The sequence below is a fragment of the Marmota monax genome, unplaced genomic scaffold (genome assembly GCF_021218885.2).
Source record: "Marmota monax isolate L192 unplaced genomic scaffold, Marmota_monax_Labrador192_F-V1.1 WCK01_AAM20220418_F8-fsc00133, whole genome shotgun sequence".
Taxonomy (NCBI): Eukaryota; Metazoa; Chordata; class Mammalia; order Rodentia; family Sciuridae; genus Marmota; species Marmota monax.
Window position 1 is genome coordinate 153968 of NW_026694821.1, and position 22050 is coordinate 176017.

Genomic DNA, 22050 nt, shown 5'->3' on the forward strand with positions numbered 1-22050 from the left:
CCTATTTAATCATGAGTTCTTGAGCCATTGGTTACCTACTTATTTGACTAAAAAGATGTAAATACACTGGGTTATGTGTAATTATAATCATGGAAATCCTTGTTGATGCCGGGCCTGGAACAGGCCCTTGTAGGCTGGTTTCTAATCAGCCAAATTGATTATCTTTAGATAATTTCCCACTGTACTCTTGAAGCAAGCTTTTCCCCTACTGTCGGAGTGTTTCCCATTTCTTGTTAACAATAGTCCTGGATATTTAAATCCAGTTAAATATATAAACCCAGCTGTCCCAAGCGAATGGCCCTGAGAGTCAGGAGAGTCAGGAAGCGATTTCCTTCTCTAAATGTTTCTACCCACGCCTCTCGCCTCCGTTCCCCATCCAGTGAGAGGTCCCTGGCCAGGGCACAGGGAAAGACCCATTCCCGACCCGGGCAAATGAGCTCCGTCTGGTGCAGAATCTGGTCTGGGCGAAGAGCGGTTGCGGGATGCAGCTCTTAGGCAGCCGAGAGAGCAAACAGCCTCCCAGCCGCCAGCTGGCCAAGGGCAAGGAGGCTCTGCCGGAGCTGGCCTCAGAGATTCTGGGAGGCCTGCACTTACCTGGTTCCTTTGTGATCAGTGGAGAGGAGCGGTGCAACCTATTTGTGACTTCATTTATTTGTAGTTACAGAAATCAAGCTTTCTATCTGCAGTTTTGAATACACAATATACGGCCACGGGTCACTCTGGGGAAGCTTTATAAAACCCTTCTTACAATCGGATGTTGTGAAATAGTATGCATTTTATACAGAAATATAATGAAGATGTAACCTCTAATACTAACATGTATATATAGATAGGAAAAAAGGAGAAAGAGAAAAAGCGAGTGAGGCAAACCCCCAGGAGAGATGTCAGCCCAAACCTAGCTCCCAGTTTTACAGCATGTTCAGCGAGGAGATGCAGGTTGTAAACATTTTGTGGGCTTGGCAGAGACTATTACAATCCCAAATAAATGCACCGCGCGGCGTGTTCACAAGGCTCCGGGGTGCTTCGAAGGATTCGGTTTGCTTTTGTGTTTTCCCTCCGAAACCATTCTACACCCGTGGCTGATCCTCCAGTACGGGCTATGGGTGGCCTTTGCAGAGGCTTCGAAGCATGTTCCCCACCTAGCATAGGGATAGACTGAGCATGGATTGGGGTCCCTTCCTTTTGGCCTGCTCAGCAGGGTCGCCAGAGTAATCTCTGCACCTAAAGTCAAGGAAATACCGCAGCCAAAGTAAAGGATGTTTCCACGACGTGCGCGCGCGCCAATTCTGGAGCTTGGATAATATTATAATTGTTATTTTAAACATCACATTTATTTTAGAACAACCAAATAGTTCCTGGTCAGTTCCAAAAGATTCCTCTTCCCAAGCAACTCCCGGCTAATCTACTCTAGACATTCACCAATGATGGCTTCACGCCCAATTTTCACCCGCCTAATTTTATTGTCACGTATTCAAACCGGCCGAGTCCCGGGGTCTTGGCTCTCTCCGGTGCTGGCTTTCTGGGTCCTGAACCCGGCCCTGAACCACCGCGCAGGTTTCCGGTGCCTCCGAGGCCGCCAGGGAACCCGTGGTCACGGTGTGCGCCCTCTGCTTTCCCTCTGTGGGTTCATCAGGTCCGAGGGCTGTAGACGTTGGTCCTTGTGTCCATCTGCCGATGAGCCAGGTTCCCCGCGCGTCTCGCTGCCCCGAAGCCTGTGCTGGGTTGAGGGCGGTGACCCCTGGAGTCTACCCGCGCCTGGAGCTGCAGCCCCAAAGCGCTGTGCCCTTGGGATGGGGCCTAGGAGGCGCGGGCGGTGAGGGTCAGGCAAGCACCCACCGCATGCATGCTTCCCAGGAAGGCTTCCAGCCTGGCATGAGTAGCACCAATAATATATGACTGTTGTCCACTTAAATCTGGGGCTCCCATTCTAGAAAGGCTCGCGTCAAGTCGACATCTTAGGAGCTTCCCAGGGTCGCGGTGGCCGGAGATGGCGGCTCAAGCACCTCTTTGGTGGAGCCACACTGCCATCTCCTGGCCTTACCTTGGCACTGCAGCCCCCGAAGCCCGGGCCAGCCTGAACTTCGGTAACCGCGGCTGCGGTCCACAAAATGCCTCACTCCCAAGGGCGGGGCGAGGACCCAGTCCCGGGCGGGGGGAGGGGTGGCGCGTGGGGCCTGGAATCTACGCCGCGGAGCGGGTAATGCCCATAAAAGAGAGCTGTTTCCGCAACCGCTTTATCGGCGGCAGACAGAGCAAACAAATGAAAGGGCTTTGGTGGAATATCCTAATTGGGGCTGGACAGTTGTAAACTCATTAAGGACCGAATTCCAGACAGTTCGCAGACCCGGTCTTTATGGCGCACCCTCACTGCCCATTCTTTGAAGTTCCTTCTGTCTACAACAACAGAGTGCGTCCCAACTTGGCGGCGGGATGGGGGTGGGGGTGGGGGTGAGGGGACACTCCATCCACTCGCGCCTGGTTCCTCTTTCACGCTTCCGAACACGGTCAACTTTGCAGGAGTCACGGAGGGTGGGGGGCAGGGCGAGAGAAGAAAAGAGGGGAGCGAGGATGAACCCTCCGGCCACATCTGGAAAGCGCTCGGGCCTCCGAAGTTGTGGCCATTCCCTCCGCAGCCCTTTACACCCCATAAACGGTAACAGCCCTCATTTTCTTTTATGGCGCTTCGGGGCTCCTCGGTTGCCTGGGCCCTGCCTCTGCCAGGACTTGTGCTCTCGGGAGGGGGTTGTGGGGCAGGATGCAGATTCTCCCGGGCCTGGCTTCCAGGACGTAGTGGGGAGAGAGCGCAGGCCTTGAATCCCGTGCAAGTCCCCAGCTGCGTGAGCGGGCAGCCACGATGGCGGGTGAGGTTTGCGATTCCCTCCTCAGAGCCTCCTCAGGAGGCGGGCCCTGTGGGTCCTGCGCTTCTCACTCCTCCCACCTTGCTAGGAAAGGCCGCAGGCGGCTGTGGACCCGAGTTTGGGAAATTTGTTGGGGCACCAGGATGAACAAGTGGTCTTTCCACCGGTACTGACCAGTACTGGTCAGAGATACCCAGGCCCCAGCCCATCTCGTCCGAGGTTCCCTGCGGTCCAGTGAATAGACACAAGGTCGTGAGTCCAGGCCTCGTGTTTTTCTAGTCAGTCTTCCTCCGCTGCTTGTGCCGCCTGGCAGTTGGCTACGTTGGGAAAGCTTAGGCCCCGCCGTGACTGGCAGGTCTCAGCTTCCAACGCAGGCTAGACGCAAAATTAGGGATCTCCCTCCCCGACACCCCTAGTCTGGCCTCCAATCAGAGACTCTGCCCAGACTTCCCGACGGCGGAGAAGGTGCAAAAAGCAGACCCGCAAAAAAAAAAAAAAAAAAAAAATAGAAAAGAATTGATATATTTTATTTGGCAAAAAGTTAAATATCTCAACACAATAATTTGGTCAGTAGGCCTTGAGGTAACTATTGCAAAATATACAGTGTATGTTCAGCCCGATGGAAAACCCAAATTATTCAAGAATACAAATGTTCAGTAGCCCAATGGCGGTTTTGTGGTGTATAATTTATTATCAATAAAATTAATTCCATTACAATAAGCATTTTCCCCCAATTAAAATGAAGCATAAACCATAGGTAGTAACCTTCTGCACATATGTATAGCTCCGAATTTCCTCACTGTTCCTCTGGTGCAAAAACAATATTCAAGCTTGTCTGATTATGAACTTTTTCTTTAATATATAGATTATATGTACATGAACAAGATAAGACTATAAAGCATATGTAGAGACTAAAATGCCTGCATTTCTTAAGTAGAGAAACCATCAATCTATGCATCCTGAAGAACCTCCCCCCATTTTAAAATTTTTATTTCACTGGGAAATCCTTACAGCTAGTTTACAATCATAGGTTAACAGCCTAGTTATACAGAAGACGTATTCCACTACAGAGCTATACTCTATGCAATTGTTTTTCCCCCTCATAAACAACCTGAGTTCAAATTGAATTCTAGCTTCCACAATCACAACGGGTGCATCACCCAGCACAGAAGTTTGAGTCACAAAACATAATTACCACAATAAAACACAGTGTTCAAGTATCTAGGCAGAGCGATCTGCCACACAAAGAGCAAATTAAATTAACTACACAGACTAAAAACTATACAGCCCGCGTCAACAGTTGTGCATTATAAAAAGGTAGTTTTTCCTTTTGTTTTAAGTCAGGAACAGGTAGATTTTTTTAAATATATACAAGCTAGCACACACAGCCATCAGCGCTAATGCACCCCCCCCCTTTGTCTTATAGAAAATGGAAAGCTTACAATACCTCCTCCATCAAAGCTGCAGGCCTAGGAGCCAGCCTGAGCAGGGTTTGCCAGGGGGGAGATGAGGCCTGGGGTTTTAGAGCCGCTTTGTGCAGGGTGGTGGAGGCTGGGGTTGGGGGAGAACAGGGACAAGGGGACAAGCAGTCCTGTCTTTTTTTCTCTAGCGCATCTCTTTTCTAAATAACCCAAATGGCATCATTCGTCTTTTGCTCTGTCCTTGTTGATTTTCTTCATTTTCATTCTGCGGTTCTGGAACCAGATCTTGACCTGCCTCTCGGTGAGGTTCAGCAGTCGGGCCACCTCGTACCTGCGGTCCCTGGTGAGGTACATGTTGAACAGAAACTCTTTCTCCAGTTCCAGCGTCTGGTGTTTGGTATAAGGGCAGCGCTTCTTCCGCGTGGAGCGTGCGTGAAGCCAGTTGGCAGCCGGGTTATCTGCGGAGGAGAGAGACACTGGGTTTAGAAGGAGAAGCACCCTCGCTGGGTACGAGGGAGCCTCCTGGGTGTCTGGTCGATATGCAGGACGCTGCTGAATTGATTAGGGAAGGCAGCCCAGCTTCGGACACAATGGAACCCTGGCAGACAGACGCACGGACGGTCACTTACAATTGCCCGCAGTAAAACCTAGGCTCCCCCTCCCCTCCACCGCCCTCCTTTCTCCTCTATCCTTCTGTCCCTGCCTCTTTTTCCCATTCTTTGCACATTCTAAGAGAGTGAAATTTAGAAACAGATCTCCTTTTGGGCCACGCAGAGGGAAACGAGACGCTGTGTTTGTGTGGCAAGATTTAAGAATGCTTCTCTCTCTCTCTCTCTCTCTCTCTCTCTCTCTCTCTCTCTCTCTCTCTCTCTCTCTCTCCCTGACTCTCTCTGACTCTCTCTGACTCTGTCTTTCCTTCCCCAGCTTTCCCTCCACTCTTCCCACTTCTTATTTGACCTTCCTGGAAAGCCGTGAAAGCTAGGCTGGCCGGCAGGGCGCCCCAACGCCTTTAATCACGTCTCCAGCTTATTTGAATAATCTGGAAAGGGGACCCTTGCGGCCCGATCTCCCGCAGCCTCATCCTAGGCAGGATTTACGCCGCCACCGGCTGAAGGCAAGAAGTGGATGGAATCGACCGTGTCCCCCTGAGTCCCGGGGTCGGGTTGCCCGGCTGCTGCTGCTGCCGCCGCTCGCGAACAAGCTAGCTGCACAAAAGACTCTCTCCGCTGCGCTGCTTTCGAAGAACGGCCCAAAGTAGCTCAGTCCTGGGCCTGGGCAGCCTAGTAGAGGGGCGGCGGGTCTTGGCTCGGCTTGTAGCGCCCGCCCCGCCCCCTCTCGCTGCAGCAGCCTCCTCCCCTTTCCCCAGCCCTGCAGGCCTGCTCGTCACAGTTCTGTGGACTTGGGGCCCCGTCTGAGGTGTCCCAAACACCAACTTCTGGTTCCCGGTCCCAGCTCGGGGAGGTTCCCAGCAAGGACGAAGGCAGGCTCAAAGAAAGCTGACGGGCCAGCAGATCCGGGGGGCCGGCGTGGAGGCGGCGGCTGATTTGGAGGAGAAGACACTTACTGGGATCGATGGGGGGCTTGTCTCCGCCGCTCTCATTCTCAGCATTGTTTTCCGAGAAGGCGCCTTCGCTGGATTGTTTTTCTCTATCAACTGGAGGAGAACCACAAGTATAGTCAGTCAGGGACAAAGTGTGAGTGTCAAGCGTGGGACAGTCACCCCTTCTGGCCGACAGCGGTTCAGGTTTAATGCCATAAGGCCGACTGGAGGGCAAGCCCGCGAAGGAGAGCGCACCGGGCGTGGGCTCCAGCCAGGAGCGCATGTACCTGCCGTCCGGCGCCGCCGCTGCCACGGGCGCCTGGGTGTGCACGTAGGGGTGGTGGTGATGGTGGTGGTGATACACTGCAGCAGGCACCGCGTTGGCGCCCGCCGCGTGCACCGGGTTCCACGAGGCGCCGAAAACCGCCGCCTTGGACTGGAAGCTGCACGGGCTGAAGTCTGGGTGCTCGGCCAGTGCCGCCGCCTGCCGTGGGGGCTGGCCCAGGGCCCCTGGCGCGTAGCGGCCAGCACTCAGCTCGTCGGCCGCGTCAGTGCCCAACAGGAACGAGTCCACATAGTAGTTGCCCAGAGCCCCGGTGGTGGCCATTGCCGTGTCCCGCGCCTGGTCGGCCGGGCCTGACCCACGGAAATTATGAAACTGCAGATTTCATGTAACAACTTGGTGGCACCAGGGGGGAAGTACAGTCACCTAATAAGTTGCCGGCGCCCGCGCCCCCATTGGCCGCGCGCGTCACGTGTCCACCCGGCAGAACAATAACGCGTAAATCACTCCGCACGCTATTAATGGCTCGGTGTTTTGCAGTCATAATTTTTATAGCAAAAGCCATATGTTTTTATGCAAAGGGATCACGCCGCTCCACGATCGGGTTTGTTTTAATTGTGGCCAACGAAGATTAAAAGATCAAATCTGGCCTTGCCTCTGTTCTCTCCCCTGCCCCCTCCCAACACACACACTTCTTAAGCGGACTATTTTATATCACAATTAATCACGCCATCAGGAAGGCGCGGGTCCCGCATGCGACTACGGCCAGAGGAACCCCTCACATAAAATTAGACAATAATTGAAGCCATAAAAAAGCAGCCAAATCGCATTCTCGCTCTACTGTATTTAAATCTATATTTATGATATTTCATAAGGAGTTATTGTTTCAGAAGCCACACAGACTGGTTGGGAACTCGGGAACGACCAACAGATTCGTTTGCCTCGCCGTGGCTCCCAGCTGTAAAAATTTACGAGGACTTGGAAAGGTTAAATTAGACTGTTGTGTTTGGTTGGCGAGCTCCCTGTAAATAATCCCTGCGGTCCTCGGGAGTCTTCCCCTGGCCGGACGCGAAAAGTCAAATCCAACGCAGTATGGGTCCCAAGTAGAGTAGACACTGGCCCCTGCCAGAGCTCGCCCAGCAGGGACTGACTGTCTAGGGGGGAACCATCTGGTCTGCCACCCACATCCCAGCCTGCGGTAAAAGAAAGTCTAGCACCCGGACAGCCCCCCAAGTTCGTACTTGTTTCATCCAGGAGCTGGCAGTGAGGGAGCGGCCAACTGCCACAAGGTGAAGCTTTTGAGAGTAGTCTGGTTGTGCAGCGCTAGGCCCCTGACCCAGGACCCTGCTGCACACTCCTTCGCCCAGCGCATTCTGCACCTCTTCATCTGGCTGGAGGCCGCTAGCGACCTGGTCCTATGCTCTATTCGCCAAGGCCCTAAACTGAGGTCTGAAAGATGGTGAAAAACCGCCAGACAGCATCAATAGAAGGGGAGTTCGGCTTGCTAAAAGGCAGTCCCGCCTAAGAGATTCCAAGGCTCCAGGGACTGGGAAGCCCGCACTGGAATAAAAGGTCCTGCACCCAGTATGAATGCCCTTCAGGGATCCTTTCTTCTCTCCCTTCTGGCCATCACCCGGTGCCCAACCTCGGTTACCGACGGAACCGAGTAACTTTACAGAGTTACAAGGCCCAAAGCAAGGCGGCCGCAGCTCAAGTCCAGGACTAGAAATTAAAACGGGGCATCGGGCACAGGGCATTGACTTTAATCTCATCCTTTGACCTGATCAAATTGGGGAGATTATTTCTCACCCTTTGGAGTCTTGGGGGGTGAAAGCAAATGAAAAGGCCGCAGCCTCTATTGTTTTTTTTTGGAAGAAAAGGTAAAAGGAAAACCCATCACAATTCCAAACAGAAAGTAGCGACTCCTAAAATGGGGTAATTAAATTCACGTGTGAACACTATGCTTGGAAGTGTGTTTCTCATTAGTCCACTTCGCTGGCAGCAAGGCTGGCGACCTCAGGCATTTATTTCTAACTTTTGGCTTTCATTCTCACCAAAAGTTCGAGTACTCCCCCCCCCAAAAAAAAAAAAAAAAAAACACATCATGAAAACATATCCCTATCCTTAGAGGCTGAGACCCTCAATTGTTAGTATATACTGGGGAGGGAAGCTGGGAAGCCACGCAGATCCCAAACGTGTGCCCCTTCCTCTGCTCCGCGCTTCGCTGAGAAAGGTGGCCTACACAATGAACTAGCGAAGTGGCCTGTCCCGGCCGCTACAACCCCCTCCCCCCTAATATTTTCCTTTCCTTGTAAATTCCTATGCGTCATCCCCACCCCTATCACAGCCCAAGGTGTCCTAAATGTCCCACAGTCCACAGGGACTCAGATTTTCCATTTAAAATTTTAACTCTGGAGGAAAACTTCCCTTTTTGTAATTGTTTGTAAATGGAAGAGCATGCTTGGTTGTCCTTTCCATTTGTACCCAGAGAAGACACGATATATTACTAGTATTTTTTAAATAAATACAAAGCTGTTGCTTTAAATAGCCTTATCCCACAATAGTCGAATTACTAAATAATCACCAAGCATTGAGTGTTAAGCAGCTGATACTGGTGCCTAAAAGGGGGGGGGGGGTTCACAAAACCAAATATTGGCCCTCTTGAGCCCAGAGGCTTGGAAACAGAAAATTCATACTTTTGCTTCTGCTTTTATTAAAGGATTGCATGTCCATAAAGAAACAATAAATGGGTGTGATTACAAACTGCCCCTTCCTGGCTGAGAATTTTCCAAAAACCTTGAAATAAACCTCTGAAATAAATCCAATACACTGGTCCGGAAAATACCAGAGAGAAGTTGAAGGGAACCGGGTGTGCCGGTCTTTCAGATAACAGGTTGGCCAGCGGAGCAATGAAAACAATCCCTGGGCCTCAGCTGAGCTGGGAAGGGAAGTACAGCTCTGTGGGCATTGAGTCTGAAGGCTATGTGAGTGTTTTGGAGGAAAGGGGAATGGATTATTTTCAGTTTTCGGTGGGGAGAATGGTCAAAGCTGGTTTTCATCCATAGCCCCTAGCTTAAGACAAGGATTTAAGTTTGTATCTCGATGACTCTAGAATTTAGGATTCCTTTCACCTATTTGAACCTACTGGTGCTGGAAAGAGCCCAGCACCCAGTTGTACAAAGCGGCCAGATCGAATATATTCTGAACCTGGTGCCTGCCCCTGGCAAGCAAACAGTCAAGCTCTGCCCTAACGAGCTCCCCCATCACAGTCAAAGCCTGAGTGAGATGGGACCTGCAGGCCCGGCAGAGCCAGCAAGGAACTTCCCGATGGAGCCGATGGAGCCTTGTGGTCTGGCTCCACTACGTCTGGCTGGGCCTCAGCCCGTGTTCCGGGTGAGGGTGGTGAACGCCTCCTTGCCCTGGATGTGGGCACACAAAGACACCGCGGGTGCCCCCTAATCCGGTCTCCCAGACAGCCAGTTAGCGACAGGGAGAAGGAACGCAAGGCCGCCGCCAGCCGGTCGTGATCATAACCGAGGCCTTGTCTGCACAGAGGCACATCAGGCCAAACCCACGTCCTGGACAGCGGTCCCACGCAAACCCTTCCTCTTCAGACTCCGACCTTTACTTAAGCGCCCAGAGAAAAATAAGACCTCTGGCTTTCTCTCAAACCAGCCCTTTTCTTCTCCAGGATTTTAAAAGGAGAGTAGGCAGCAAGACTGAGAATCAGATAAAGAAACAGAAGATGAAAGAAAAATAAAGAGAAGGGAAGAGGGGGAAAGGAGCAAAGAAAATAAAAGGATAAAAGAAGAAGGAGCAAAGGAAGAAGGAAGAAAAAAGAGGTGGCTCCTGGGAGCAGAGGGAGCCTTTTCAGAGGGAAGGGTTAAGTGACAAGGCCAGGATACCAGCCCTTGTCCACCCTTATCCCTCCTATCTCGGCCTGGCTCTCTGGCTCTCCCACTGGCAAAGGGATCTTTCCGGAGCTCACATCCCAGATAGGAGTGTGTGTGTGTTCAAGCCTTGCAAGGGAATGGCGGGGTCCCAGGCCAGGCGCGGGCCTGCAGTAGGAGCAGCTCAGGATTGAAGCTAGCGCCCCTGACCTTGAATGGCCCGGGGCCCAGAATTCTTACCACGCCCCCGGCATCCGCGAAGGAGCAACTAACCTGATGGTACCTGCTCTGGGCCAGGTGTTGTTAGGGGAGTGATGAGGCCTGCTGGCTGGCACAGCGCTAAGGAAGAAGAGAGGCTCCTGCGCTGAGAAAGCCGAGGTTGCCACCGCAGGCCTGGCACTACTGGGGCCTTGATGCCCCGCCCGGCCCGGCCCGGCCCCCGCGCGTACAGGTACCTGGAGACGATTTCAACTGAAGTAATGAAGGCAGTGTCGTGCTGTCGAGAGAAAGGTGGATCCCAACAACAGGAAACTACCTAAATCACCGACCAGTTCTGGTGCTGCCCGCGCGGGGCTCCCTCGCCCGCCGCCGCCGCCGCCACCGCCGCTGCCGCCACCGCCGCCGCCAAGGAGAGAACCCTGAGATCATGCCTGGACCAGTCCCTTGGCAACCTGCGCCCACCGCTGCCACCGAATGCCTCGGGCTGCCACAAACCCGTCACGGAGGGAGAAGCCACCGGTCCCCAAAAAGGTAAGCTTGGGGGAGGGAGGGACAGCGGGAGGGAGCGAGGGAAAGCAAAGGAGAAAGGAAAAAGGAAGGAGGGGAGAAGGCGAGAAGAGAGCTGGGAAAGAGCAGAGCGCGCGCTGGTTTCCCAAATCTTGCAGCTTCGAGAACCGCCGCTGAGCGGCGGCAGCCGTGGGCGACTCAAAGCGCCAGAGGACAGCGCAGAGCCGGGTTCTTTGGCGGAGGCCTCCACGCTCGCTCCCCTCGGCCGCTCGCTCTCCCCCTCTCTCTCTCCCCTAGCCGCCCGCCCGCCGAGACGCGCGCTCCCGAGCCCCCTCCCCCTTAACGTCGCCCCCCCCACCTCCGGCGAGCAGGAAATGCGTGGCCCTGCCCAGGGCATCCAGGTGGGGGAGGCTCTGCTGGGGGAGGGGGCGGCCAGACCTGGGTCCATCTAACCGCGGTCGCATCACTAAGATGCGCAGCGGACCAGGCCTGCTCCCCTGGATTTAGGCAAAGGGTCATCTGGGACCTGGGCACCCGCAAAATAACTGGCCTCCACGAGCCTCTCTGGGGCTCCCGAAAGAAATCCTGTTTAGCTTCCTCTGCCTATGCAGCTCCCCTCTCAACTGAAACCACTGGTCCAAGACAGCCACAATCCAGATATACTAGCAAGTCATAAAACTGAACAAAAGCCGACAAACCTTACGGCACCAGGGCTATAGGGCCCAGACAAATTACGACCGTCTAGGTAATATTTAAATAGATGCCTAAAGTAATTGCAGGGGGCTCAGGCTAGTACTCCTGTTGTAAAAGTGGTGGATGGAATAAAGTGGAAGGTGAAGATAAGAAGTAAAAAAAAAAAAAAGAGGTAAAATTAAAAAGCTTCATTCCACAGCTTTTATTCTATAAGAACATAAACATCGTCTTTTTTCCACGCACAGCAGCAATACAATATTAATTTATTCTGATTTAAGATTAGAAGTAAATAGAGCTAGAACTAACATTTATAATAATGATAGAATGCATTTGCTTAAAACATGATTGGCAATTTTTCATAATAATAGACATTTATACAGATTTGTATTTATAGGTTTTTTCTCTTTTCTGCACCTACAGGTTTGACCCTTTTATGCATGTAACTTCACAGTATAAAGGAAATCCAAACAATGTCTCCCTTCTCTAGTTTATTCTTCTTGCCTCAGCCCTCCTAGCTTCCGTGAATTTCAGAAAGCCATGCACACACAAAAAGATGTAAAAAGTGTAAAATAATAATAATAATAATAATAAACCTCCACAAGACAGGGAGAATTGTGGTGTGCTTTTCGGGTGTTACCAGTGGTAACGATTTTAATGACAAAAAATCCACTAATTCCACACGTATAAACAAAACTACATTATTATCAACAGCCAGAAGAAAATGGAAATTCAGAGGTAAATGAAACATTTTAGTCAGGCAATGCAAGACCTTACACAATCTAAAAGAGAAGTTTCCTTCTCTTGGTCACTTTTTTTTTTTTTCTTTTAAAGCTGGGATATCTTACAGAGGAAGGAAAAAATAATCATTCTCTTTCTGCTTTTTCAATCAGCCAAAGCCAAGCTCTATTGCCAACCTGCATGTCTATGCCTGTATGCCCTTCTCTTGGCCAAGGAAGAAAGGAAGAAGAAAAAAGAAACCCAGGGGCCTGAATCCCCTGATTAAACACAGCCCAGCCCTCCAGGCAAGCGGACCCAGTGGCGGCTCCTTGCACCATTGACCTCAGGCCAGACACCTTAGGGCCGACAGTGGGACCTCGGTCTTCTGGCTAGGTTGTCTGAGGTGGGCAGGAAAATAGCTGGAAGGATGGAAGGAGGAGGATAGGGGTTATTTCAAGCATTGAGACCCCTAGACAGCAAACCAAGCCCAGTCAGGATTTGACACTTAGAACAATATCTATTTCAATAGAATTTATCGCGATATGGCTTTTTCCCCCTGAAAACAAGTAAACCAGCACCAAGCAAACAAAGAAACAAAAAGTCAGAACAAACCAGCCCTGCACAGATGTAACGGCCCGGGAGATGGCGAGTGTGGAAGGGTAGAATGGGGCTCCGACACAGGTGCGAGTTCTGGGGAAGAGGCTGAAGACAGAGGGAGGGGACGGGCGCTCTGGCATCGGGAGAAAAAAAAAAAAAAAAAAAAAACCCAGCATCGCTTGGAGCTTCATCAGGAAAAATTAAAGTTGGCTGTGAGCTCCCGGATCCGATTTTCTCGGTTCATTTTCTTCAGTTTCATCCTGCGGTTCTGAAACCAGATTTTCACTTGTCTGTCCGTGAGGTGGACGCTGCGGCTGATCTCTAGGCGCCGCTCTCGAGTAAGGTACATGTTGAACAGAAACTCTTTCTCCAGCTCCAGAGTCTGGTGCTTGGTGTACGGGCAGCGCTTCTTCCGGCCGCTCTTTGCAGTGAGCCAGTTGGCTGCGTTTTCGCCTTTGGAATTGCCTGGCGTTTAAGAGAATACAGAGGGGAAGGTTAAGTCGAGGCCACGCGGGCTGCACGCGGGGGTGAATTCCAGACGTCTTTCCCATAAGAGGGATGCCCCAAGTCACAGAGAGAAGGGTTATGCCCCTGTTTGGCTTGCGGAGAACAAGCAGTTCCTCCAAAAGTCATGGCAAATTGAATGGGCCTTCAATCTACACCCACCCCTCAAATTTACATTTTCTTCCACTTTTCCCCCAAACACCTGTTTAAGCACAAAGCTGCCAGGGTATTTGTAGAATGAAAGGCCTGGGAGGGCAGGCTGCACATCTTGAACTTAACGCCATTCTTTTCATCTCCTCTATGGCAGACAAGTATTTCCTGAAGCCTCCAGGTTGGGGGAAAGGACTGCTTTCTTTGATGGGGGACCGGCAGCGGATTGTTTTACTACAGCCCCCCCCCTCCATTGCTCATGATGAAGAGGAGAAGGGCATAATTGGGCCAATGGGGAAGGCAAGAAAAACTGATTCTAGGGTCAAGGGCCCTCCCTTGCGTCTCTGCAAGAGCCAGGGGTATGCAGCTGGGCGATTCTGAGTTCCAGGGGAAATGAAATAGCCCCTCTCTAGTTTTCTTCTCTGGGCCCCGGCGTCCAGGCCGGATTTGTCTTTTCTTCTCTGGCAACAGGGATTCCCGCCCCTCCTGCAACTTTGAAAAAGGCATGGGGGATCGTAAACTCGAACTTCGCCGGTTAATGGGCTTATTTATTGGCGCTGGCGGCTGCTTATTTTGGATGCCTTACAAACATCCGCACTATCTGCGGGCGAGCCACTTTCCCTCCCTCCTCCTCCCCCCGCGTGGGCCGCGCCGTGCAGGCTGGGCCCGGACCAGGGGTTGGGGTGCTCCGGGCCACCGGGAAGATCATGCACAGGAGGGGGGCTGCTCGCTGGTGTCGTCGCCTCCAGTCAGGGTGAGCCGGGGCCAGCGCTGAGAATGTCTTGGTGTGGGCCTCTAAGCTGGACATGAATTTTTACTGCATCCCCACGCCCAAATATTGAAAAGCGAGTTCACAAGGTCAGCCTGCTTGCAGCTTGGGCCAAGGCTGGCCGGCTGCTGCGCGGACTCCTGGTTCTCTGCTCCTTCCTTTTCTTGGGTCTGCCTGTCTACCCTCCTGACTGCAGCCCTCTGGCGCGCCCTGCTTACCCAGGGAGTCCTTCTCGGGCGAGGCTTTGCTGCTCTCGGAAGGGGCCGGGGAGAGCTCCTCCGCGGCGGAGGATGAGGCGTGCGCCTCCTCGTCGCCCTGCGAGCCCCCACCGCCGCCGCCGCAAACCAGCGTTGCGGGCGGCGGGGAATCGAGGGCTCGCTCCTTCCGGGCGGCATCGGCCGAGCCAGAGGCGAGTGCCGGTGGCGGGTCGAAACCGCGCCCCGGGGGCTGCGCCGGGAATGGACTGGCGCCGAGCTGCTGCACGCCACCGCCGCTGCCGCTGCTGCCGTAGCCCTTGGCCGTGCCGTAGGCCTGAGAGAGGCGGAAGTAGCCGGGCACTGGCACTCCACTGGAGGCTCCTAGGGCGCAGCCGTCGGGCGGCGGGCCCCGCGGGAAGGGGGCCAGATCGGTGGTGGCCGCTGAGCTTTTGGGGCATTTGTCCGCCGAGTCGTAGAGGCAGTAGGAGCTCTCTTCTTTGATGTTCTGGGCGAAAGAGCACGAGGTGGCCTGTGGTGGGGCCTGGGGTGGTTGTGGCGGGGGCGGCGGCTGCTGCTGAGGTGGCTGCTGCTGCTGCTGCGACGGCGGCCCCTCAGGCGGCTCCATCCGGCAGGACCGGGGTGCATCTAGCCACAGGTCTATGGGCGCCGGCGCATAGCCGTGCGCTCCGGGGCCCAGGGCCCCGCTACCGCCACCACCGCCAGGCGAAGCCGGCTCATTGCGCTTGCCGCCCAGTGCGGGGAAGAGCCCGCAGCTCTGCAGCCCGTAGGGCAGGTCGGTGGCAGGCGGCAGGTAGACCCCGCCGTGGGCGTAGTAACCACTGCCGCCGCCGCCCCCAGCGCCACCTCCACCACCTCCCGCTTCGCCTCTGCCCGAGCTGATGAGCGAGTCCACCAAAAAAGAGTTCGCGGCGGGGCTCTCCGAGCATGACATTGTTGTGGGATAATTTGGCGAAGGGAGCAGATAGCCCTTTCTGGCTGACATTTCTTGTGCAAAACATGCTGAATACGATTAGCAATCCCCCCGCACCGCGGCGGGCGTCCGCAGCCAATCCTGAGCCAGAGTTTCCGCGCGACCACTCCCAGTTTGATTTCGTAGGCGCAGGGCCGCTCTCCGAGGGCGCCCTCAGAGCCCGCGATTGATATAAATATGTAATCTGTATTGATGGGCCAGGAGATGCACGCCTGACACCTTGGCCCGAAGGCTGTGAGCTGTGGGGGTTGCCCTAAAGTGGCTGGTGGGGGCCTGGCCCTAGGCTCGCCCCGCCCCTATTCTGATGTGAGCCCTAAGCGGGGGTCTGTTGGAAGTGTTCTTGGGCCCTGCGCAGTTAACAAGTGGGGTGTTTACGGTGCGCACCCCAGCCCGCCTTGGGTGCTCCCATCCCTGTTGCAGAAATGGCCACTAGGCCCAGGTGCCCTGTGACTACATATAGGAACCCTGTCGGGGACTCACGTTCTTCCTATTCAGCTCTGGACCTGGAAGTGGCCCCATCTCTGGAATCTGGTTTCCCAAAGTAGCAAACCTGGTCCCAAAGCCACTGGGATCCTCACAGTGTCTGGAGTAAACTGGAAGCTAGCTATTGCCATACTTCTGACATCTCACACCAAATACTCCCCCAAATGCAATAGCTGATCCCTGATCCTTTAGCCTCCAACAGTGTCCTACCCTGTGGGCTCATCCAGTCAGGATTTACTCCTCTTTAGTGCTCACCTGGCTTGCCTTTTATACATCTCCTGTTGGGGAACCTTGGAGGTCTGGTGTAAGTGAGCATGGGAAGTGACTGGCATCCTTGGCTGGAAGACTTTCCCCACCAGACAGGAGGCCAGAGCCAGGTCCAGACACCCTCACCAACACCCTGAGGAGATCCCATACTCAGGTCCTTTAAGAGAACTGAAAGCTTGGCCCTAGGGTTTTTGTTCTTCTAGGATGGAGAGACCTGGAAGGGGAAACTTGGAGGAATGTGCCCAGCAGACACCTCTGCCACTGTTTCCTCTCCTTTGGGCCATGGCATTCCTATGTTCCTGGAGGCTATAATAAAAGCTGATATCACTAAGCTTCTGCCTCTCCCCACCTCTCTTACTCCATCCTCTCCAAACCTATGGCTGGGGCAGTTCTTCCTCCTAAGGTGTGCACATTTTAACAAGGCCCAGGGTGAAGAAATCTATTACCTCAGCGACTGAGCTGGGCCTGTGACCCTTTTATAGGAGAGTTCCAAGCCAGACCCTTTGCTCAACAAACATTGACTGGATCCTACTCAGGGGTGCTTTCTTAGCCAATTGGAAATGGCCAGCCTGGGGCGCTAGCCCCCAAGTGTGGGCCTCCATACCAGGCTCAGGAAATGTGACCTTTTCCGGCCGGATCCAGTGGAACTGGGGAGGTCTCTGCCTTGCCCCTGACCTGTGGGCTACAGGTCTCCAGAATGACCCAGGCTGGCTACTCATCCAGCTTCAATTAAAGCTGGAGTTACTGACCCTGGGGATCCCAGGAAGTAGAGCAATCAGACCTCTCTGCCAGTGGCAGGGAAAGACTTTTACATTCGGGTGGTCTGTTATGCTTCCTTCCAGGATGAACTCAACCTGAGGAGATAGGCATCCTGAGAGAATCCTGAGAGTGCACGAGAGAGCTAGCTAGGTACAGCCCAGGCTCTGGTTTCTAAGAATCCAACAGCTGCCATTGTGGCTGCTTTATAATTGGTGCCCAAGAGGCCATGCCACTGCTATGGTCATCCAGTGTTCCAGCCACTTCTACCTCCATCCCTGTGATGACCAGCTCTACACAGACTAGGTATCAGAATACAAAACAAGGCGATAGTGGAGAGAAAAATAAAGAGGAATGGAGGAGAGAAGGACAAAGAAAAATGAGAGAGGAGGAGAGCTTGAGGGAGCCAGTTTTTTTCCAGCTTCAGTCCTCAAGCTATAGCAGCTGCTTAGCACAATCGGAATCAAGACTCGGGTCCACACTGTGCTGACACATCGCTAACTCTCCACTCTTGGAGAGCGTTGTTCCTGCACCCCAGGCCAAGACAAATTTTCATCCCCCTATGCCTAAGTAGCCAGCAAATCTGAGCACTGAAGAGCTCACAGGGCTGCAGCCTAGGGCCCTACGTTGGGATTTTGGGATCTGCCTGGTCCCTGCTCTGCTCAATAAGAGGGTAAAACTCACTGGAATTGTGTTTAGCAGTGCCACCTGGGTATGCTACAAAACTAGGGGCTACCCAAAAAAGACACTTTGCTCCTCAGCACTGCCTGTGCCTCTCTGGAAAGGTCATGTGGCAAGTATAGGTGGCAAGAGTGAGAAAGGCTCTTTGAGGAGAATGAGCCCCAGCAGGCCAGCATGCCAGGATTAGGACCCAGCTTCCTGCCTGTCCGGATCCAATGTAAAAAGCAACTTTCCAGGCTCAAATTTGGAAAGGGCCGTTGCCATTGGAGAGTATGTTTGAGATGGTGAAAGCTACAAAAATAAAGTGAAAGACATTGATGTAAACCTGTCTTTCTTAACATTTTAGGGTGTCAGGGACCCCCCTGAAAAATAAAAGGCAAATCTGACTTACACTGAAAAATGCCTATCTATGCAGTCCCACAATTCAACCATCATTTTCAAGGAATTCACAGACCCCTCAAAGCCTTTTCCTATAGCTCTCCAGAGACCCTGCCAATTTGGCTGGTAAGACACCCTGATGCCCTGCTGCAGGCACCCCTCAGGCTAGTTTTGGCCAGGGCCCTGTAGGACCGCGAAATGGGTTTCTATGCTGGATGAGATCCAGGAGCCTGCACGTGCCAACAAGGTTACAAAAGTTAGCTTAGCATACAAACTGCATCTGCTACAAAAGGCGACCCCTGTTAAAGAGTGAAGGAGCGGGAAGGCCTGCCACCAGCATCACAGCCCCTGGGGTTGACACTTGGGTCTTCATGGACCTTTGCGGTGGTTGGTATGAGTTCTTCCAGCGTGACTCCCCCAACCCCCTGCAATCGGATGTTGAGTTTGAACTTAGATTAAAGGGAGGGAAAAGTGTGCAGGCTTGTATGGAAGATCCTCTCTAGCCTAGGACCTGGGTCCCACCCGCACTGGGACTGTTGAGTTAGGAAAGAAGAGCCCGCAGCTGCGCTCCCTTGGTTCCCTTCGCTCCCTTCGCGGACTGACCTGCTGTGGCTGGTTCCAGCTAGAGAATCAACGCAGCAGAAACTCAAATTAAATGCTACTTTGTGCCTCCTCAGCCATCTGAGTTGGTCTGGAGCCCCGAGTATTCCTGACCAGCCCCAAGCCTCCTGGACCTCTCTAGGTGTTAGCCTCCTCAATAAAATATTCCTTTCGTTTATCGATCGCTTTGGTTTCCGGAGGTTTCCCATTCCGGAGAGATTAAGAAAAGCGATTCAACTACCGCATGGGTCGCCTTCTGTCCACTGTCTCTCCCTCTTGCCCGTCTGCCTTCTTACCTTTCACCCTTCCTCCCTGAATTTCTTTCTCTTGCTCAGGATGCCTTTGACCTGAAACCCCGGGTGCCTGCTTGCCTCCACCAGGCTTGTGCCGCTGCGGTTCCGCCGCCTCTGCAGCGGCAGCCAGAGCCTAAGTTTTATTCAGGAGTAAAAACTGCCCATTTCTACCTGATGATAACACTGGGTCCCTCCACGGAGCCTGAGATACACATCAGGCCCGTGGAACATGCAAGCCCGTTAGCGGAGAATTACTTTGCAGTTCACTAGAAGCCGATTCCTCTTCCTGAGTAGGCCCTTCCAAACAAGGAGAAATAAATTACGAAAAGCAAGTTGTGTTCTTTTACAGGAAAAATAATGAGTTCCCTAGCTTGAGATAGCTAGTAAACAATTTATATCTGGAGGCCATTCTCAATACTTTCTGGCTTCTGAATTATCCAGCAGGCTGAGGGGTTGGGTTGATGCTCCGTAGAAGGAAAAAATAAATAAAGAAAGAATGCTGTTTTTTCATATTCAGCATTAACAAAAATTTTGTGTTTTCTCTAATTCACGAATTTGTGCATAACTAAAAAATTTCCCAAAACAATGACGTTCTTTTTCTGTTGGCTTTTTTTTTTTTTTTTAAGAATGTCAACAGTTCCAGGGATATTTAATGTGTCTTTTTTGAACCGGTCAGGTGCAATCTATTCTTAAACAAGCTTTAAAATTATTCTAAATCCAACCACCAAGCTAGCTCTTCCCCGCATTGTGTGGGGGAGTGTTGAGGCCTTTTCACACACTCCTTAAATTGCAATATTCTTAGTTTTGCCCACAATAAATGACCCCTTGCCTTGAAACGAAAGGCCCATCTGAGGTTGTAGGAATAGCTCCTAGTGCAGAGAGCCGCTCACCGTTTGGGTGTTTTTTTTTTGTTTTTTTTCATGGCTGCCTTTTTCTGACATAGTTTTTTTTTTGGGATCCCATTCTCAACAAAGACTAGTGATTCTAATAAGCAAAATTTACATACATGTAGAGAGGCAACATCTACTTTTTCTAGGATTCCCTGTAGAATCTCACATACTGCATATTTGGGAAAAGAAAATAATGCTTTCAAAAAACTGTTAAAATATTGAAATAAAATTTTAAATACAGGAGGAAAAGGGAATTTTAATTTGGACTCCAAATTGTAAGCATTTTGATAATTTAAAATTCCATTTATGACAGCCCTGAAGGAATGACCCCTTGGTCAGACTTTATCCTCTAGTCCGCTTTGAAAATGGATAGGTATTTACCAATGCGTTTTTGCATATTTGTAAAATCCTCAAAAGATCTCTCTCTCCCCCCCCCTCTCCCTCTCTCCCTCTCTCCCTCTCTCTCCCTCTCTCCTAAGAAATTGCTGCAAAATCCCAGCTAGGTTTATAACAGCACATTCCAGATAAGCAATACAAAGACTTCTCCAGCAGTCTTAAGAATCAAATGCAACTTCACCGAATTGGCCTTTTTTGGAAACAAAGGTTTTCCCTTGTCTGCTAGGCAGACCTCAGACCTCACCTAGTAGGAAACCAACAGCCTCTGGCGGTCTGCCCCAGGGAATAAGACTGCTCCAGCGAGCTGCCGATGAAGACCACCCCATTGTTTTGAGTAGAAACTTTCTGTTTGCCCAGTCCTCCAATTTCTCCCCTGCCTCATAGCTCCCTATCTCAGCGGGGCTGGAACCCTTTAGCTTGGATACCTCCCACCCTCGCTCATCCTATTCGGAGTATTTCCACCAAATCAAAAGACCTCCTTGGGTGAAATCCTGGCGCTCGGAGCTAAAATCAACAACTTTTCTCACTTAGGCCTCCTTTTGCTTTCCAACCTTAGGGAGCGATGGGAGAAGTGGGGGTGGTGGGACGAACGTCTCCTGCGTCACCCCACAAACCCGGTTAGGTTCCCGGCCCCTGCTTAGACAATGGCCACCTTCTCACTCCCACCCATACAATAGTGAAAGTGCTAAACTTGTGTCCTCTTACCTTGACACATTTCCGAAATCACTGCCAAGTGGCTTCTTCCGCGCCACGACGCCGGCGAGGCCTAGGGAAGGCACGTTGCTCTAGATTACACCAACTACTTCTTATGCGTGACCCCCCCACACACACACACCTTTTAATACGAAGGGGAGCGGCACAAGTGAAATAATGTACCGTGCTGCTCTTAGAATCAGAAGCAAACAAAGGCCAAGAATCACGCTGGGGTTCCCGGCTCCCCGGCGGCTTTGACATTGATCGGAAGTGCGCCATCTCGTGGCGGCTGCGCGACTAGCCTCAGACGGAGCTCCAGTCTCCAGCCTCTAGCCAGGAGAGGGAAGCCAGCTCCCGGCAGAGAGGAAGAGAGGACAGAAGGAGAGAATGTGCCCAGCCCGTTGCTATTGAGATCTCATTTTTACATCTAAGAAATTGCTGCAAAACCCCAGCCGGGTTTATAGCGGCGCATTCCAAATATGCAAATTGGCCAGCCCCGGACGGGTTTACGACCACATTGTCACAGCCATCAGAGGATGGGCTTTTATAGGGCTCAGAAATCAAACCCGCGCCCGCCCGCCGCCCGCCCGAGAGCAGTTCTCCTGGCTAGACTCTATCTAGCAACTTGAGAGACTTTGGTTAATCTTTAACCATCCCAAAGGAAGTCTTTCCCTAAATCCGGGCTTCCCTGCCAGCCCCCCTCCCAGCCCCCCAAGGAGGGCCCTTGTTCTTCTCTGTGTGTCTGTCAACCTAGACATTCATCTAGGGGTCTGTTCTACTGGCCTTTCAGCTTGGCTTCCCCTGTCGGGCCAGTTAGGCAAACAAACAAACAAACAGAGCAGGGTCTGGGGCCTCTCTTCAAATGCGACCATCTTTGCTGCTTTGGCCCTGTCTGGGTGGCTGGAGAGAGGGTGGGGTGGGCAACAAAAGGCTCTGTCCTTTCGTCCCTGCCCCTCAAGGTTATGGGTGATGTCCAAATTTAAGGCAGAAGTTCAAAGGCAGCAAACAAAGAGGAAACTGGCATCTTTTCTCCCAAAGAAAAGACTGCCTCATCTAGGAGCTGGGGAGAAAGCACACTTAGAGGTTCTTGAGAATTTGCTCTGCTCTGGTACCCAGACTGATTCCCTTCTTGTTGAAGGGGATCAAAAGGGCATCCCAGAGGGGTTCTACTCAGGCCTCCCAATCCTGAAGTAAGCAAGGGCAACTTGGGGTCAGGCCCATTGGCCTCTTTAGGCCCCAAGGCTTTCTCTAGGGCTGAGGTTACTCTGAGAAGATGA

At 52.3% G+C, this 22050-nt stretch overlaps 2 protein-coding genes across 2 annotated transcripts; both read right to left on the reverse strand.

Moving 5' to 3' along the window:
* Positions 1-3364: 3364 nt before the first annotated feature.
* Hoxa9 (homeobox A9) lies at positions 3365-10379 on the reverse strand. Its single transcript, XM_046426021.2, has 2 exons — positions 5844-10379; positions 3365-4737 (listed from the first exon to the last, which is right to left on the reverse strand). Exons 1-2 carry the CDS (start codon positions 6424-6426, stop codon positions 4499-4501), a joined length of 822 nt encoding a protein of 273 aa, XP_046281977.1. The 5' UTR covers positions 6427-10379; the 3' UTR covers positions 3365-4498.
* Positions 10380-11589: 1210 nt separating this feature from the next.
* Positions 11590-20086, reverse strand: Hoxa10 (homeobox A10). The gene is made up of 2 exons (XM_046426019.2): positions 14367-20086; positions 11590-13190 (listed from the first exon to the last, which is right to left on the reverse strand). The coding sequence occupies exons 1-2, from the start codon at positions 15346-15348 to the stop codon at positions 12916-12918; spliced, it is 1257 nt and encodes a 418-aa protein (XP_046281975.1). The 5' UTR covers positions 15349-20086; the 3' UTR covers positions 11590-12915.
* Positions 20087-22050: the final 1964 nt, after the last annotated feature.